The sequence below is a fragment of the Grus americana genome, chromosome 6 (genome assembly GCF_028858705.1).
Source record: "Grus americana isolate bGruAme1 chromosome 6, bGruAme1.mat, whole genome shotgun sequence".
NCBI lineage: Eukaryota > Metazoa > Chordata > Aves > Gruiformes > Gruidae > Grus > Grus americana.
The window spans coordinates 21680014-21700024 of NC_072857.1; the positions used below are offsets into that span (position 1 = coordinate 21680014).

Here is a 20011-nt window from a genome sequence, read left to right on the forward strand (position 1 = left end):
TGATAAGGCCTGCATTAAAGCACTGAGTGTAAGGGCTTTTAATCCACCTTGCATCAAAGCTCCAATAACCTATTGAATAATACACACACAGTGAGAATACCAAGCTACTACTCACATTATTTTTGTGTAACAGTTTTGGTTGTTAAGGAAGTCTTGCATCTACTCATCTGCAAAGAACTAGTAGCATATCAAAGTAGGCATCACAGCTCGGAGAATGTCTTTCACAGAGGAAAATCAGGAATACGGGTTTCTTTCACACTGTCACTCCTCCCTCACACTATGATACCCTCCCCAGCCCTCAACTAACATTTATGCGAAGTCTCGAGCAAAAGTGTATCCTACATACAGAGTACCTCCGGGTCCTCTACCCTACTATGATTTCATACCGAACTTGGCTTATTGTCACCACCCACAGAAGCCTGTTCTAAGGTTACAGTCAAGTCCTCCAAAATAATGACTTGCATCACTAATCTCATTTGATTGTTTTCCAACAGCTTTTCACATTAAAGCTACTTAAAAAAAAGTGTTACACAAGATCTGTATTTTATTATCTGTGTATTTTAAAGAAAAGTTAATGAATATTTGGAAAATTATTTAATCATTAAAAGGGAAGTAGATTTTTTTCTACTTCAACTAAGTTCCTTCCATTCATATAAACTACTACTATTATTTCTGCATCTTCAACAGACCTGTTATTTCAGTGTATAGGAATGTGCAGCCCAATGACCAACAGGCACACACCAACAGTGTCAAGCTGGACTAGTCTCAGTTCCAAGTCATCTTCTGGAGCATTTAAGAAAACAAAAACCAACAGAAGACTTCAAGTGGAGGCTTTTTTCTCCTTCATAAACTAAGCAACTCGAAATAAAAGAGTTACCTGTATAAACTGAGTCACAAACTGCAGAATTCTCATTTTCTAAGACAGAAAAAGACTGTCTGGTGAAAGTCTTTTTTTTTTTTTTTCCGTACTCAGCTTACATAAAATATCTCAGATGCTGAAGCACTATGTAAACTAGGTCTACAACGGAAAGACTGGGGTCATCACAGGAGCTAACAGGACCAAACCTGGCAGGAAGCTGTTAGTCTTCTAGAAGGTTGCTATGACACCAATGAAAATGAAAGAATCTAAAATTGCAGGTGAAGTGGCAAGTGTCACCCGCCCAAGGAATAGACATTTTTAAAAGAGCACTTTGGCTGTAAGCCAGTAATCCTATTAAGCAATTATTTATAGCAGTGATGCTTCCCACACTCTCAGCACAGGGCCATGAAACTCAATATGGTATTTTATTCCTCTGAATTAAACTACTATGCCACAGTACAGAATTATTTTACTGTACACGGGATGAAGCATTTTAATTACAAGCTACATGTCGTGATACAAATCCTAAGAATGACAAATTATTTGAAGATCTTCCAGCTACTCCGAAATGGCCATCATTACTCTGACAAAAAGACAGCAATTAGTGTGATCCAGTCATGAAGATTCATTAAAAAAAACCAAAATTACCTATCTTAACTAATTCTCCTGGGCATGAACATAACATGACTTTAAACTTCCTATCCATTTTATCCAGTGTGTGCCCAAGTTAATAGTTACAGGCCCAACTGCACACAGCTCTATCCTCACAAGTACTTGCCATACGAGGCTGCAGAACAACATTCCTGCCTCAACTGACATTTTTAACAACAGAAATTAAAAAGAAATCCCTTCACTCAATCACTTGGAAGAAAAAGTAATTGATCAAGACATTTTTACCTCTATGTTCTCCTCTTCTTTCACTCTCCGTGACTGGAAAACAAATGCAGTGAGATATGAGGATATGAGCTGTGCAGCTTTATGCATTAAAGATCCAGAAATACTAACAATCAACATTAAGACAGAGTATCTTGCACAGTGCAAATGTACTGACACAAACAAAAGTTACCTTTTCCTGAGAAACAGCAGCTTTGCCTTCCTCGCTTTTCTCATCCATTTCATCATCACTCCATTCCCAGTCCCCATCCTCTGTTTTATGGAGGTGACCACTGGAGCCTGGTACTCGTCTGACCTACCAAAATATTACGTGTCACCATTACACAGACATCTTTAGTCTTTATTGGTGTTCTGGTTAATCAGCAATTCTTCACTTTTTTAATTCTATATGCTTTCATTAGTTTGCTGGAGGAGTCACTGGCATACTGGAATAATATCTGACCTCAGGGTTCATCCTTGAGCGCTGGGATCAGCTAAGCTATGCAAAATTCATATAGGGAAAGAGGGTTTGGATATATTTTACAACTGCTCAGAAACAAGTTTGAGTAGTTGATAACTGCTTACTATGAACTAACCACTTTAAATGAAACTATGCAAGGAAGTAGAAGTTACACAGACAAGGTTGTTCTTGGGACACAAGTCTTAAAAACTTTAACTGTTCTGCTAAACAGCTTTAAAATGTGTAATTGTGTTAAGGATACTTTAAAAGCAAAGTGATCCTTATTAAAAAAAAAAAAGAAAGAAAAGAGCAGCTGTACACAGACTAAGAAGGTAGGCAAGCATGCACCACACTAAACTAATTGGACAAACTCCTGTAGATCAAACAGTCTAACGAGGCTTAATAGGAGTATCCAGCAGCTAAATCTGAAAATCAAATACTCTTCTGATGCCATCTTGCTCTTTTTCAGAGCTTGACAACACGCTTGTTTTCCCCAGATCATGTTTATAGCCTATCTGAGCAAAACAAAAGAACATCCAACAATTCTTCCCACACCTTGGCATACATTTATGAGACTCATGAGATAACTGGAAGCTCAGCACAATAAGCAGCAGCCCCACTGGGGTTTAGATTAGAATCAGTTTCTCTAATTATTTCACGTTACTGAACCAATATACAGTTCCCATTGCACAACTTCAAATGCTCATACAGGTAAGCTCCCCAGCGCTATAAATTTGCAAGGCTTAAAGCAAATCCTTTTGAATTATAAAAAAGGAAAAAAAGTAAATCAGGAAAATAGCCTGTACATTGGTAACAGAATGAAAGGAACAAAGCATTAAGTGTTCACAGCACACAAAAGGGAGCACTAACTTGGCAGAAAAGGAGTTTCATGCCAAGAACAACTGCTGGAGAAGACATCTAATAAAAATAATTTTTAAAAAGAATTATGAACTATATGGTCTTAGCTCAAAATTGTATATCCTGTTTGTCAGTATCCATACAACAGCCTGGTTCAAGTCTGGTTTCTCAGATTCCTGTCTGTGGTGTTTTGATGTCTTGCACTGAAGTATACTGGGCACTGATTAACTTGGTTCTACCATTCTGATGATTGGTGGCGGTGATGGAAACCTATTCTGCCAGCACAGCTCACAAAACAGGAAGATGTAAAAAAAATAAAATAAAAAAAAAATCTATAAAATCTGATTTCTGACAAGAAAAATCACTTTTTTCAAAATAACAAAACTTATGTAAAGACTAAACTGGTATTTACCTTGCTCTAAACCCCTCCAGTGGCTGCAAACCACAAAGCGAGGAGAGATGCAGCATGTGACAGATTCCAGCTGCTTCTAAATCCCATCAGGTAGTACTTCAGCAAAATACGTGTGGCGTGAAAACAGTATAGGACACTAGAAGTCTGAGCTCATGAGCTTCTAGAAGACTGTGTGATGCAGATATTAATACAATTTTTCCAAAGCAGCTTTCCATAGAGAGCTGGGCACTTAAGCTATTTCTCTACTGGATTTGGATGAAGCACAATTTGGAGCTGGCTGGCCTGACACCACAACAGCAAGAGCTGAACTGAGGAGCCTTCTTTCAAAACCTTGTGCATATACAAGCAGGTATCTTGGTGTCTGTCTGCGCTCTTTATCCCTCTTCCTTCCTTCACTCCCCAAAACACCCATCGGCTCCTCTCCCTTCCATTTTTCACATATAAGACTAGAGGAAAGGGTGAACTTTCCAGAAGCTCAGCACATTTCTGTACCTTCTTCAGTTCTTATGATACTCCTCCCTTATATTTCTTCCCTGCACAACTGAGTAAGAGTGCCCTACTTAGTTTCTCCATATTTTGTACTCCTTTGAAACAGAGAAGAGGGAAACCTATGCAGAACACCGGGGGAATATCCTACTCCACCACTTGAGGGACAAATTCTGCACTGTTTTCCCTGTTTCCCATACCAGACTTCTAACGCACCAATTTTAGTTCTAGCTGTCGCAAAGCTTGGTAAAAGAAGCTCATGTGTGTTTGGGAGGGAGGACCAAGCAAAAGTCAACAGATACAGTAGTACAGCAATTTCTTACTCAGCTGCAATCAGCAGCCTCTTGCTGTCTACATCATCAGGGATTGGCACAGATACAAAGTAATCTAGCAGGCAATTTCCCTGGTGCTTGTAGATATAATTTATTATCCTTCAAGGAACAGTCCTGATGTAGGCTGCTTTTGTTTAACAGCACAAGCATTTTCCCCAACAGTTATACACGAACCTACGAAGGGACATCAACCACAACCAAAAGCATGCTTTCCAAACAGAACAGAATGGTTTACAGACACATTCACACACTACATCGTGCACTAATCAAAATCTCTTCTGCATCCATTTTCAGTTGTTCTGAAGACTTATTCTAACTAGAATGATTTTAATGGAGCTTAATGATGCTGACAGAGAGTTATGGGAGAAAGCTTTACTGATGAAGATGGAGTGCATTTCAAGTTTTTAAATAGATTGCCTTTTAATAAGCAATAAACAAATGGTTCAAGGAAAAGAAAAGAAGTTACTGCAAAATAAAATATTGTGTTAAATTAAATTATTTTCTTGAAAGGTGCCTGAAGGCAGAAAAACAAAAGTTTAGACCAGTAGTCTGTTTCAGTCAGACTGATTCCCACCTGCACACATATTCACAGGAAACAAATCACAATTTCAGCTATACAGAAGTACCCAATCTATTCAACATTCAAAAATGTGAAGCTGTTGTCTATGACATTTTATTGGTGGGTGTGCTTAACACTTGCATTACTTAGCAAATTAATCTGCACAATTTTTGATTAACAGTGGTTTTGCTCAGATTCAGTTCTGGTTAAAGCCACAAAGACTCAGTCACATAGGGAGGGCACGTACCCTAGGTGCAGGACAGAGCAAGAGCAGTGTACCATCTCTACAAATACATTAATTGTCTCTTCATCATAAATCTGTACAATTCTACTATCACATATTGGATGGAAACACATTAGCTTAAATTTCTGTTGTAATAGAAACTTATCATAGCAGACTTGATACTAGTATACAGCTGCTTCTCTTCAGATTTTCCAGGGTCTTTTCCAGAGCACATTCATTAAAATGCATATAGGTCGTAATGCATGTGAAGTATCTTGGGAGATAGCTAACGTTTTACCATATTCAACTCATTAATAAAACGCAAAAATACACCACAAAAGTAAAGGAATAAAACCTACAAAAGCTTTTTAGGCTTTGAATTTCCGCACAGCCAGAGAACCCCATTAAAGGGCTAAGATAAGACAACTGAGACAATCTACTAGTTTACTACCGTGGGGAGAGACAATCCCGAGACGTCCATCAGGCCTGCACCGGGACCTACCTGGTTGTACAGCAAGCAGATTCAACCCACCAACCTGGAAGAAAAACTAGGGCCCCCCCCCTTTTTTTTTCCCCATTTCTGAACAAGTTGTTTGCAAGATTTGTGTGTTAAACCAGCCCATCTTGAGGTCAAATAGCAGACTGTAAGCAAAAAGGCAGAAACAAAAGGGGCAGTGAAAGCTGGATCATCTTGTTTTGGCAGCAGCAATCCCTCAGGATCCTCAAAATCACGTATTCCAAAACCCTTACAATGCAGCATCATGACTGGAGTGCACAATCTGCCACACCAAGTCTCCTCAAGCATTCATTTGTGCTCCTACAGCTGTGCAGACAACCCAATTGAAAAATTAACATGGAACATGGTTAGCTTGCAGCGAAATCAGCTTTTTAATTGAGCTGATCATAAGCTAGCACAAGCACGAGAGACTGCACAAGAGGAGGAGCTGGAATATCATTTTCAGTAGTTGCCCCAATCATCTGTGGTAAGAAAGCATTGTAAATTGCCAAAAAGTGATACAGATATAAATATAAACGGGGAGCAAATATATCCAGACACAGCATAGATTTGTCTCCATTCCCTTTCATGGGCATGCTAGTTTAAGTTCTTTAAATCTGTCACACAATCTTTTGTCACTCCTTCTTACTTTACTCAGCCGAAATACAAGGCTTTCAGTATTAGGCTCGGTACTTTTTCTTCCCTTCCTACATGCAAACACTATAAATGTATTGTTGGATTTTCCTACGTATCTTTGCAGCTTTTTCATCATGAATTAATTTATACAATCAACATTACACATCAGCACACATTTTTGGGGCGGGGCGGGGGGGGGGAGGGAATATGTCGTCAAACTACCTGCTTCCAGTACCTGTTTTTATACACCACTTTCTCATCTAAATATCTCTTTTCTTCATGAAAAAAACATGGATAATGCTGCTATTTTATGTTCTAAACCAGAAACAGTAGCATAGAAAAACATTTTACAGTATGGATACATACTTCATTGGTATCAAATATTTAACTAAAAAGGACAATTTTACTTCAGGAATAACTAATTTGGTGTTATATCGACGTATTATTTGTACTTTCAGAAGGGAGGCATCTAGGATAAGCATTTAAGCATTGTAATGACAACTGCAGAGCTTGGAGACCACAGTAGCACCACATTAGATATGAATCAGTTGTAAGGGTCAGCACCCATTGCAATGTTCACACAGTTTATTAGACTATGATCATCTGTAAGAGTTTAAGAACGGTCATAATCAATCCAAGCAATAAGCTCCAGCACTGACCAGTTGTATCTTAGAAAAGAAAAAGTAAGCATGAAGGCAACCCTTCAGCACTTTATGTATTCCCCCAGTTTCCAGTAATCCTCTTTTCGTATTCTGTTTGCTTTATCAAGACAAAGACACTTTAAATAACGTTAAAAGTTAAAAGACCTTTTGATAACCATGGGATAAAATTAAAGCAATTTTGACCCTTAAAGAAACAGATTCTTCTTAAACACTTATCTTTGGCCACCAAACACTTGTCTTTTGTGCTACCCCAAGTCCTAGTTTGCTAGGATGCAATGCATCTTCTGCTCTAACCCTTTTTTTCCCTGTCTCACAAAACACCATAGAATTAAAGTGAGCGCATTTTTATAAAGGTATGCCAAGTTGCTACACTAAAATCTTCAGAAGATTTTCACTTCATCACAATCAAGTCTTTCTGACCTTTTGGATTACTCTTGAAGTGTTCGTCACAGAATGTGGTAAAGCTCTGGATCCCTGCCCTGGTTTTGGCTGGGAAAGAGTTAATTTTCTTCCTAGCAGCTGGTATAGTGCTGTGCTTTGGATTTAGGATGAGAATAAGGTTGATTACACACTGATGTTTTGATGGTTGCTAAGCAATGTTTACACCAATTCAAGGACTTTTCAGCTTCTCATACTGCCCAGCCTGTGAGCAGGCTGGGGGTGCAAAAGAGGCTGGGAGGGGACACAGCCGGGACAGCTGAGCCCAACTGGCCAAAGGGATATTCCATACCATATGACGTCATGCTCAGCATATAACTTGGGGGAAGCTGGCCAGAGGTGTGACCACAGCTTGGGAACTTGCTGGGCATCAGTCAGCAGGCGATGAGCAATTGTGCTGTGCATCACTTGCTTTGTGTATTCTTTTATCATTATTATCCTTTTCTGTCCTATTTAACTGCCTTTATCTCAATCCACGAGTTTTGCCTTCCCCCCCCCCGCCCCCAATTTTCTCCCCCATTCCACTGGGAGAGGGGGAATAAGCAAAGGGCTATGTGGTTGTTTTAGCCGCCTGCCAGGTTAAACCACAACAATCCCTTTTGTCCTTACAGGCCTAAACAACCTTCAACACAGGAAAAACCTTTTCCAGCAAGTACGCTAAGGGCCATTATGCCAAGCCTGTGTGGAGAGGAAAAGAAAAAAGGGAAAAAAGGAACAAAAATAAGCAATCATTGAGTGGCACCGGTACCAGAGTTGTTCTGTTAGAAATGTATCTTCATCAGGGTGGAAACAAAGGGAATGTTTCTCTAGAGGACATTCTTACATAATTTAGTGTTTGGATTGTTTCCTTTCAGTTTACAAGTGTGTAATACGCAGAAGCATTTTGCTGAAGAATAGTTCTATACACACATGTACTGAACTGTAGCCTGCTAAGCACTCGCATCGCACAGTTCAACTACAGGAATCTGTGCCTCAGGTTTCAGGCATTGGCAGCAAAAACCTTAAGGTATGCCCACAGGGGAGAGGGACAGAAACGATTAACCCATTTTCTCCCATCAAACCGTAGTCCTCTATGGCAAAGCCTACCAAACCTTTCCTTTGGCGGTGGGCAGCTTAAGACACTCTTTGAAATGCTGCAGCTTGTAAAAGTTAATGAAAACGCTGCAATGGGCCAACACAGAAATCACTACATAAAAATGATGAGAGTTCATGAGGACTTGATGGCCTATGTAACAGTCAACTCATCTAAAAAATAAACTAGATGGCTACTGATGGAAGGTTACAGAAAGCTGTGTTCACCAGTGCACAAAGTATTCATCTGTGCTTTGCCAATAATCTCAGCCTCACTGGGTCACTGCAGGAACCTGTGGAAATACTGACAGAAACAGAGCAGATCTGAAGAGAATCCACAAACATTCAGCAATAACATCATCAAGATATTTTCAAATAGCAAAGATATTCCTACTCAAATTCAGGGACAGTGCAACACGATGAACACCTCAGAAGGCATCTCAAGCCCCACTTAAACAATCTTTTTATATTTCTGACAGACTTCAACTCCCAGCTCTGCTCAAAAGTGTTTTTTCAAAATGTATGTTGAAGATACACTTCATGAATATGGACATTAAGAGTTTTTCTATGCTCAGAGTGCTAAAGGACACTAATGTGACTGAACAATGGGAAGTGTATGCAAGACAGACTGTTCATCCCAACTTCTAGTATTACCCTGGGAGGGAAAAGAATTACCTGAAGACAAGAAGGAATTAAGTTCAAACCATGCTTATCTTGGGGACTTGAAGGCATAGCGTAGGAATGAGTACCGCATAGCTCTCAAAGGGCGCCATACAATCAAGAAACAAAGAAAGCCCAGACTTCACGCCCTGTTTATCAACTTTCAATGAGATTCAATGACACTTTACCCTTGAGAGAACAGATAAATCTCTTTTCTTCTATTTTACAAGCAAGTATAGCATTTCCCTCACATGAACTGTCCTTCAAAGAATACACTATGTTCTTCCTGATTCATGCTATCTTGAATTCCTGTTGTTTAGATAGTTAAAGTGTCTTCTTTCTATGTCCCTCTTTTATTTCTATTGGGGGATTTTTACAACTGTAAACATTATTTGGCAACTACATCCATGGTTTCTATCATAATGAGATATTGATTGCAAATTCACGATCCAACCTGCTGGAGTGAAGACATCTCTGCAGACCTCCATATGCAAGCCCAGAATTGTCAGTGGACTTCAGTCCAATTTCCCAATCTCTCTTGTGTCAGTGCTGAAATTGGTAGAAAAGTCCAGCAGCATGAGAACAGATGCTCATTCTTAAGTGACATCAGCAGTTAGCGCTATAGGTAGTTTAAATTCAATATTCTCATTCAGATCCAGTTTGCTTCAGATTGATTCGTTCCAACGAAATTGTAAATGGCCTTTCACTATTTTTCTTAAAAGCTAGTGTAAGAAGGGTTGTCTTGAGCAGTACTAGCCTAAGACCAAAATTAATTTCTGAAGTGCCAGATGAACAGCGAAGAAAAGACAAATGGAAGATGAGTAAGAACAGTCTTAACACTGTTCCTAGCAAGAATATACAACAGGGGTTGTATTTGGAATATGACAAATATTTGGAATTTCATTACTGGTTATCATTTGAGATACTACTTGAAGACTGATATCAAAGCAGCATGCTTGCATTTCACCCCAAAGATTATAACATCACAGCAGTTGAGAATACTCTACATATTTCTCCTGATACCCTGCTATAGTCCTTCCATTGTACAGAAGGAAATAAAGAAGTGGACAAATGAAGTGATGTATCCAAAGCCACAAAGCAAATCTCAGACAAAGCATGGAACTGAAACAAACTTCTTGTATCTCTACAAAAATAAGGAGGAATTTCTTTTACATTGCATGCGGTAGCTATACAAATGCAATTTCTCCATCAGCTTTAGTCAAAATACACAGCATCGATAGTTCTTTATGCTAGGATTATACCTCTCTCAGTAAATATTTCAGAGGGAAAGGGAAACATGCTCAATTCTAATTTGGGTTTTATTGTTTTAAAAACCTAAATGCTCCTTCCGAAATAGGACCTAAACTGAATCGTAACCTTAGCTAATGAAGAAAACAATGAAAGCCTTCAGCCTTACAAAGACAAATTAGCACATATTAGAAAACATATTTCACATAAAACAGAAGAGCACACAGGGAATAAAAATGAATTTGAATGACTGGCATTTAAACTGCACCCAACACAAAAGCAGCTCAGAATATTGTAATCTACAACCAAAAGCAATTTGTAGGAGGAAAAACTTAACAAGCCACTGACAACATTACCACAGCTGTGGAAGAAAGACATTAGGAACATCAGCTGCAACAGAGAATGCTTGGACAATTTAGTGAGTGAAAAAATCATGATTACCACAAAAATATTAAGCATCATATTATTATTACTGTTGTATACGTTGTTGCTAGTTAAAGCTTATTCCAGTATACACCAGAGTCACTAAGATTTAAGACTAAATTAAGCTGCTGACATAACTATTTGTCCTCATCCTTTTAAAGTATAATACAGATAAGTTAACATTCCCAGCCAACAATAGCATGCATCACCTTTCCAGGCAAATGAACAGGGCAACTCTAAATCCTGTCCATCAAAGGTTAGCCCAAACTGGCCTGACAGCGAGAGAATTCCAGCATCAGAATGCAGAAGCTGCCCACATTTCCCAAAGCTTGATGAAAAGCAGGCTACAGCATAAGGAAGCAAAACATAAATTGTTGTCTTTTAGGCACTGATGTGCTTGCTATATGTAGATGTTAGAGACTGGGGAAAGAAGAATCTATTATTCATCACTGATTCTTTTGCTTCTGCAATCTCTTTACAAGTTTATTTTTGTAGGGTGACAAGGAAGGGAATGAACATTTTCTGAATATTAAGATATTTCTACTTCCTTATTCACAGCTACTCAAAACAGCAAAGAACTGGGCTGACTTACAGATCTAGTATTTTCAGTGTCTAATTTAAAAAAAAAAACCACACAAAAAAACACAACATAAAAAGGACACACTGTGGGATACCAATGCATACATGCATAAAATATTACTGCAATTCATACATGGTACAGCACAAGATCTAAACCACATTAAAAATCCATTCTTTCTGCAAGAGTAATATTATGCATCTATTGTCTTTTTCCTCTTTCTATAGGAGGACAACTGAACTACCAATCTTAATTTTCCCACTATCTAATTTATTTAAGCTATTCCTATTAAAGTCTCTGGCAACTGAATATTTGGGATGGAGTCCTGGGTAGATTTAAAACATTTTTAATTCTGCTCCACAAAAGACTACAGTGATCTGAAAGTATGGTAACTAAAATGCATTTGTGTAAGCAAAATTGAAAGCATTAATGAGCATTAAACATTTCAGTAACATGGAAGGTGCCTTGCCGCCCTCCATATATAGGTAACTTAGAGCCCAAATGTAATTTGTTCCTGAATTGCTGGAGAGGAAAATGTGTAGACCCCACCCGCTTAAAAAAGCACATCTGCAAAAGTCTTTGTGGAACTCTGACACTGCTCTCTTAATTTCTAACTGGAGAACAGTCAGTGCTGTTCTCCATTTTTTGCGCTTGCATATCTACAGAAGGCAATTTTTTTTTTTTCCCTTTCTCTCTTCTTAAAAACACACATTCTTTTGGAAACACTGCAGTCCAACAAATCAACTAGCTTAGCTTTTTCTGGAGATAAAACTGTCTTTTATTTTACCACTGATGCCCTTCAGCTACATCTGCTAGTACAGTATTCAAGATATACACAATCCCACATGCCCCAGAGAGTGGGAATGACAAGGTGGTTATTTAAACACTACTTTATTTTTTTGTTGTTTTTTTTCATTTTCTGCAGTCTGTCCTAGTAAGAGCCCAGATTTGACTTTCAGGCAGAAAAAAGAAAGACGAGTCACCTGATGCTGCATATCTTCACCTTCTCCTAAGACTGTGATAATGGTTCTTATAGGAGACAGGACTCCCCCGTTACATAGATGCCAGAAGTTTTTACAGAACAGATATGCTGAATTACTCTTTAAAGTGCCAATGTTACTTGGTAATTGATAAGACAAGGGTTTTTGCATCCGCACCCACCTTTTTTTTTTTTTTTTTCCAAATCAGAAGTCCCAACAGCTTTATTTCTCATACAACTTCATAAGAAGTATTTACATGCCAGTTATGATGTCAGTTCCATGCCAGTTATTTTATAGGAAGAACAATGATGAGAAATAGGACATTATTGAACGGTTTTGGTTTTAGCACATTTTGCTCTGTGTATTTTTCTCTCCAAAAAGCCCCAGACCAGCTTCTTCCATACGCATCTTATGTCTGTAGAGCAATGAGATGTTATAATTTTTACCTCTAGCCCTCTTGCAAAACTTTCCTGAATGTCTCCTCAGATATAAAAGCAAATTTCAATCCCCGCACCTATACATTTATTTGCATTCCAGTGCAATGAAGGAAATCAGTATATCATTACATTTATCCAATCACAGCACGAACCTTTTGCTTAAAACAGTTGCACATTAAATCACAGTTTAGCACTTGAGGTAAAAGGCAGACCATGGAGAAGTCACTTTCTACAATGTATTTTCATGCACAAAAGAACACCAGTCTTTTTGCATAAGAACACCTATACTGTAATCACATTTTTAGAAAAAAAAATAAAAAATCATCTGAGGTCCAAGACAGAGCATGAATTCCCACGTGTACACATCATCCTGTGTTCAAGAGTTGGGGTACTTCCTCAAGAGAAGGCTAGTCCCTGTCCAACCCAGTCTCACAGGTCATGTGAGCATCCTAATCCCTTCACTGCTGGCTATTCTTAAATTCCCCTGAGTTCATTATAATGCAAAGTCTTGGTTTTATTCTGATGCAAGCCACAAAAATTCTGCAAACCTGAATGTGTTTTATGCAACTGTGAACCTTGCTTTTTCACACTATGACTTATGCAGACTATCATTATTAATAGGATGTATCACCACCTTTCTAAAATAACATCCTGGCATTTCTGCTTTGTAGTGCTCAAAAGGTGTTAAGATATTGCAGTAATTTGGTATTAGCATCCCCTACTCTTAAGCCACTCTGCATACGGCAAATATAATGGGAAAAAAGCCCTTCCTCTTAGTCTTTCTTCTTTTTCTTATTGCTTCTCTACATTGTACAACCATGGTTACATTTTGTCCAAATTGCTGACTGAAACGACACAGAGGATTTCAGGCTTTGCAGTTCCTGAAAAATGTCTTTAGACATTTCTGGTATGTATATTCTCTATGTGAAACAACATAAGTTTTTGACTGAAGAACACAGGGAAGCTCCTAGGAAGCAAACACATTATTTGGTGTACACCTCTCCCATGCCCTAAAGTCTCAGTCTGAAGGGTTTGAATTTCAGTATTCCAAGGTGACCTTACTGTGGGAGGAGATGAGGTGTCATCAGCACTTCAGGTGGTATGTCCTGAGTCAGTAAAAGCAAGAGCAGAGAATATTCTTGCATATATATCTGTTATCTCACTAGAAAGATACAGGAACATCAAATACTTCAATTGCAAGTCAAATGCAAATGGTGTCTGCAAAACATGGCAACACTGAAACTGTTATCCTATTTAAAATTTTGCATTGAAATAATGGCCAAAAATGTTTCACTTACTTTGGGGTCAAGCTTTCATTAATCATGCTTTGATCTCACAATCATTTTCTTTAAACATTTAAACTGCACCTCTGCTGGTATTAAAATATATACTCACAGCTACCTAGCATACCCTTTCAACGCAGCTATTTATTGTTTGCTCTGAAGTGTACAATGCTATATTTATGGAACATTTATAATTACCTTCAATGAAATAAGTCAATATGGAAAATCTGAATCACTGACACAAACTTGCAAATATTTGTTTCTTCCTTAATGCAGCACAAAGTATTGCAAAAACTGAAGAGGCACCTAAGTCATTTGAGAATTGGAAATGCAGAAATCTTCACCATTTTGTGTAAATTACCACTTCTACTCGCTATTGGAATTAATTACACTGGCAACTTAAAGAAATGTACATTTGCTTTCATGAAAGAGTACTGCATAAAGGAGATTGATAATTCTGAATTGAATAGGACTTTTTCAGCTCTGTACTGGTTCTTGAAGAGCACTCTTTTTAAGGGATAACATAGCACAAGTCAATAAAGAATAGAAATCTGTTTCTTAAAAAAAAGACCATTTGCTTTAAATATTTGTGATGCTGGTTTGTTTTTATGGCCAAACACAAACAGTATCATGCTCACATGACAACAAATGTGACACCCGAGGGCATGGCCATCAATTGAGAAGACTGCCATGAAATCTTACCTACGCTCACAGTTCAGAAATGGAATACAGTGAGGTGATCAGTGAGAGGAAAACCAAGCCATTAAAAGCTGAAGGGAGAGTGGAGGAGGGAGCACATCTCTACATCTCTAGAGCAAATGCTAAAAAATGGGTACAGATGCTCAGTGAGCCAACTCCCCACCCATTCTGAGGGACTTGCTGTCCACAGCCCTCCCTCCTTTCACTGAGTCTTGTCTTGCTGGGATAATGCTGCTTAGAGACAGCACAATGTAGCAGCTCAAACTACAGACAGTATTTTGTCACATAAACATCTTGTAAATCAGTGCAGGTAATTCTCTGCACTCCCAGTTCTGCTTTCCAAAACCATGGGTTTTTACATAAATACTGCAACATATTTATTATCTCTGCTCCAAAATTTTAACCTGATTGTGTTTTGCAAAATTGCAGCGTTTTGCAGAAATCCCAGTAACATGGCAAATGTACAAGTTCAGTAATTCAGTATGATTTTTGGTTTTCAGACATTATTTCTCCATTTATTAGTTCCACTACATAAATTTCATTACTGAATGTTATTAACTACAACTAATTCTTTAATTCACATTTTAACAATAGTCCTTTCAGGCATGAACTTGTACCTGTGCAGAGGAAGATGTTTTCAATTAATTGTGCAGAGGAGTTGCATTGTTTCTCAAAAGTAACACTTCATCTCAAAAACAAGGAATCCCAAATGGGCTACAAGGCATGACCTGATGGCTAATTCATACATGCAGAGAGAAGCTCTGTTATATCCTCTTTCTCCTTTTTCTGCCTGACCCCTTCCCCCCTGCCCCCCAATCAAATTAAGGTACTAAGACCAAGAAGGCACCTGCAGGAATCAAAGGAAGCCAACCAAAAATACAGCAAATTTGACAAAGTAACTTGATACTCTGAAAGATGAAGAAGAAAGATAAAGATCCAGATCTTTATACAGCTTCTGGTTATCTTTCCTGGTTGCTCAGATGAATGGCCATCGCGATGGTGAATCACTACTAAAAGGCTTTCTGTTAGAGGCATCACTGGATCCTCCTTCTATAATCCACGTTTTCTAGTTCCACCATCCTTTTCTACTACCAAAGCTGTTTACTTGCTTAAAATGGCCAGAGGGGAAAAGAAAGACGACAAATATAGCCTCAAGTACAGTGTTCATTACTCAGTAGTAGAAGACGCATTATAAGGTGGGTTTCACTGCCAGCAATGTGGTCGTGATCAAAGAATATTTAGGAAATAGTCTACTACTGTAGAATTAAAAGAAGAATTTACATGATTTTCACTTTCATAGAATGGTTTGGGTTGGAAGGGACCTTAAAGATCATCTAGTTCCAACCCCCCTGCTGCAGGGAGGGACACCCTCCACTTTCAAGCTCAAAGGCTTGAAAATACCATTTTCAAGGTGAAATTCTGTTTCCCTCTCTTTTCTGTTTTCTATAAGGTTTCCATTTATTTATGCACATGAGAGAAATTACTGTAATATTCTGCATTCCACACAGATTTTAAAGAGACCTAAGCCTATTCAAGACATTTTTAAAAAAATTAAGGCAAAGTGAAAATTTGAGTGCTGTTCTCCAAAAAGTTACAAATTAACATAAAAATAACAGACATAAATCTGCGATTTTTATAAAATCCAATTTATCATTGGATTAAAAAAAAATTATGTTTATATCTTAGATATCAGGAAGCAGCATGCATTCAACCAGGCTACAGCATTTAAAAATCACAGCTCTAGAGCTGCTCCTAACTGAGCGATGCTCTGCCAGCCTGTGTGACTTTGCAGTTCAGGAAGGACTGAACCCTGCTCACTGCACTGTGCATTACATACGGCTGCCCTCTGCTGTCTGTGACTCCCACACAGCACAGCTGGGATACACACATCTGTGTCATTCACCTGACGTTCTTCCCTTTCACTTCATATACTATGTAACTTTACGTTTACCTGCAGATGCATAGTTTGAATAACCTTCTCGTGAAGCTGCTTTTCAGCACTAAACAGAAACCGGCCTCCACGTACGAACTATTACTATTTCAGTCCCTTTTTCGGCTCTGCTAGCCTTAAACTACCTGTTTTGATTAAAACCTTGATGTTTTCAGCTCCAGCCATAATTTTAACGTCTTGAATCAAGATCACTTTTCAGCTAAATTAAGTCTCTCATAATAGCACCAGACAGCATGATCTCAAGGATGTCCTGCTGCACCTGTAGTAGTCTTGCAGTTCTCCCCAGGAACATCACCAGTATCAAGCACAAGTGCAGGAGGAGCGAGCATCAAAGCAAATGGCATGCAATTTTTTGCGTTGTACTTCTAAAAGCTTTACAAGGTCTAACCAGGAAAACATATTTACTTTTCACTTTCTTCAGAGTATTGGGTCTGGGCTCCTTTTTTTTTTTTTTCCCCTCTCCAATTGTTTTTAGAACTAGGAAGACTAAAGATTTAACTTCTCCATACGAAAGCAAAAATTCTCACGTAGCTACTCCATTAGCCTTTCAGCAAATGGTAACAGATGGCAACGCTGCTTCTGAGACACCTTGCATTCACAGAATCTTCTCTGTAATTCATCTCCCCACATGACCTTCCTGACAGACTTCCCAAAAACGTACAAAATCACAAGTAACACACACTTCCATATCCTGCCAAAACTCCTTGCTACTTTTATGAACAAAGACAGGCAGAAAGGCTTCTTCTACCATCTTGCTCAAGAGAGCACAGTGGGAAACCTCGTGATACTAAGGTGACCCTAGCAAGCCAGCCTGTGGCTGCCTGCATTGACAAAATACTGATTTGGCCTATAGACTGGGAACAAATTTCATAACAACTAATTCCACAGAGTCACTTTCCACCGTTTCAAATCCAGGAGAGGCAATCTGGTTTTGGATGTCACGTGAGTGAAGTGTTTGAGGCTTCATTTCTCAGAAGGCAAACAAGTAAAACCAGCACCTTCCTGCACATTCTCAGCAAGAGACAGAAAACCAAATCATTAGAAACAGGACAATAAAACAGGATTATATTCTGGTTAGTTACAAGATTTACTTCCTGATCAAAGGATCTACCACCAGCATCATGCTCGCCTTTATCCTGTCTTGACTCTTTAACCAGGACTCCTCCAACCACACCTTTAAGAATACTGTACACTTGCATTTCACAGTAATGAAACCCTCCTCCAGTACTGAAAATTTCAACAGCTTAGATAAATGCCAAATACTTAAAGCTACTGGTCTACTCAGAAAAGTTCTCATTATACACCAACCTGCTGTTAGTCCATGTTCTAGACATTTTTGAACAAGTCAACAGGTCACGAACACAATGTTAGCAAATGAGCAGATCAATGCTGTTACACAAGAGACAGTGACTCATTCACCGCACAAATGAATTCTGAAGTTGAACTATGATAGCCCGTGAACTGGAAAACACTATCCAATACAGGAGAGGGTTACTTTTTAACGATTAAGATGAATGATGTGTGAGCTGTCAAACCCTGCCAAAACAAGTAACACAAGTTATTGTAGAGGTATCTGCTTATGGTCATCTAGTAGATGTTTCTAGAAGTAGAAAAGACACTCAACTGAGCCAACTATTCCATAGTTTTGTTTTAAGCTCATCTATTCTGTACTAGATTAGCTCCATTTAAGAAGACATAAAAATCCAACCTCACAAACTTTACACAGATGGCAAAAGCACCCTATGAAAGAAAGGATGGACAAACTCATATACTGTATCAAGTTCCTTGTATCTTATGTCACAACTGCATTTAAGTACACCTGGCAGAAATGCTGACAGCAATCTTTTTCCTTTATCTGAAATGTTAAAATAGAGTTCATGCAACTGCATGAGGGCCCCTTAAAACACTTCCCACTTCTACTACCTACTAACACAGGCACTGCTTTCTGATTACGTGACTTTTTCTCGAAATTTACATTTTATGGAAAAAGCGTTTCCATTAAATTTTACTTCCAACAACTTCTTGAAAATAAACAAAAAAGCCAACATGGTCTGAATACCAATTTCTCCTCTATTTTTTCTAGTAATATCCAACAATATAAGAACAGTTGCACTATTTTTTTCATGTGTAGCACTGTTATGGGTAAACTGAACAATTAATCCTCTGCAATGGAGGGGCCTCCCACACACAAAGTCTTGCCAAATACATACTTATAGTTCGGCTGCTGTTTTCCAGAAAAAGTGTTCCAGTGTAGCCCATGTCCCTTCTCTTCATACATCAGTATTAGTAAGTATTTCTTAAAGTGTAAGGAGTCATAGCAATGAATGTACATTTTTACTAATAATCTGATCTCAAACTAATGTTGCTCTCTGCTTTTTGAAAAGTCTGGAGTCCAGTTGTACTAACACACATCATTGGTGAGGTATATCATCAGATTAAATCCATCACCAAAACAAGGAAACGTTGCATATGTATGACTTGCTGAGGAGCAATCATGATGTTAGAGTTGTCCAAGAAATCTGGGATCTAATTACATTTTCCTCATTAAATGCAGGGGATTGTTATTTTTTTCTATAAGGTAACATGACCATTTCCCTAAATTAGCTGGACTGCAGAGCTACAATTCCAACCCATCAGGAAGACTACTTCTACTGCACTTTTAATAAAAACTGGTATCATACTAACACGTTTTTCCCAGTAGCTTACAACTCTGAGGTCTAAAGAGCTTCTATTAACAGTGCAGAGCAATACCACCTTCCCAAAACTAGAATTCAAGCCCAATTATTACTCAGATTTTTTTCTTTTTTTACTAGCAGCTCTTCAGACAGCAATAAAATGAAATGCAGATATATGTTTTTCCCTGTTCACTTTGTAAAAGTAGCAGTCATGCAGGAGGTTTTCAAAATTAAAGAAGCAGGATTATAAAACCACAAAATTGACCCAGGGCCTTTGGGCATCCAGAGTATTTACAGTCATAATTAATTTTTTAGTGTGACAAGATTTCAAAACTGACTGTGGAATTCTGGAAGCTGTTTCAAATTTCCTCTATTCCAATATAGCATTTCTAATCACAAATGAAACAACTTAGCATTCAGTTCAAAATTAAAACTACTTCAACACGTGTGTATAAATAGTGCATCTAAACTATTGCTAAGCTGTTGTATAACAGGGGCGTACACAGCCCTGATCCAAGCAGGACAGGGCAGGCTGCTCTACCATCACACCACCTAACAAGGCAGAGGCTGCAATCAGGGCTCCCACACTTCTATCAGTGATAGAAGTGCAGCCTCAGAGCATGTTCCCAGTTACCAGACCACACTGAGCTCGGAGCATTCACCCCAGTCTTTTCTCCAGCTCTTCTTGACACCAACAATACTCTCATAAGTGA

At 38.5% G+C, this 20011-nt stretch overlaps 1 protein-coding gene across 3 annotated transcripts in view; it reads right to left on the bottom strand.

The window, feature by feature from the left end:
* Nucleotides 1-20011, bottom strand: part of STK39 (serine/threonine kinase 39) — a 101711-nt gene that overhangs the window by 38737 nt on the left and 42963 nt on the right. For all 3 annotated transcript variants that reach the window (XM_054830725.1, XM_054830727.1, XM_054830726.1), the window contains exons 11-12: nt 1926-2048; nt 1757-1789 (exon numbers count right to left, since the gene is read on the bottom strand). In XM_054830725.1, coding sequence (XP_054686700.1) covers nt 1757-1789; nt 1926-2048 — 156 coding nt within the window. The remainder of the gene's footprint in view (nt 1-1756; nt 1790-1925; nt 2049-20011) is intronic.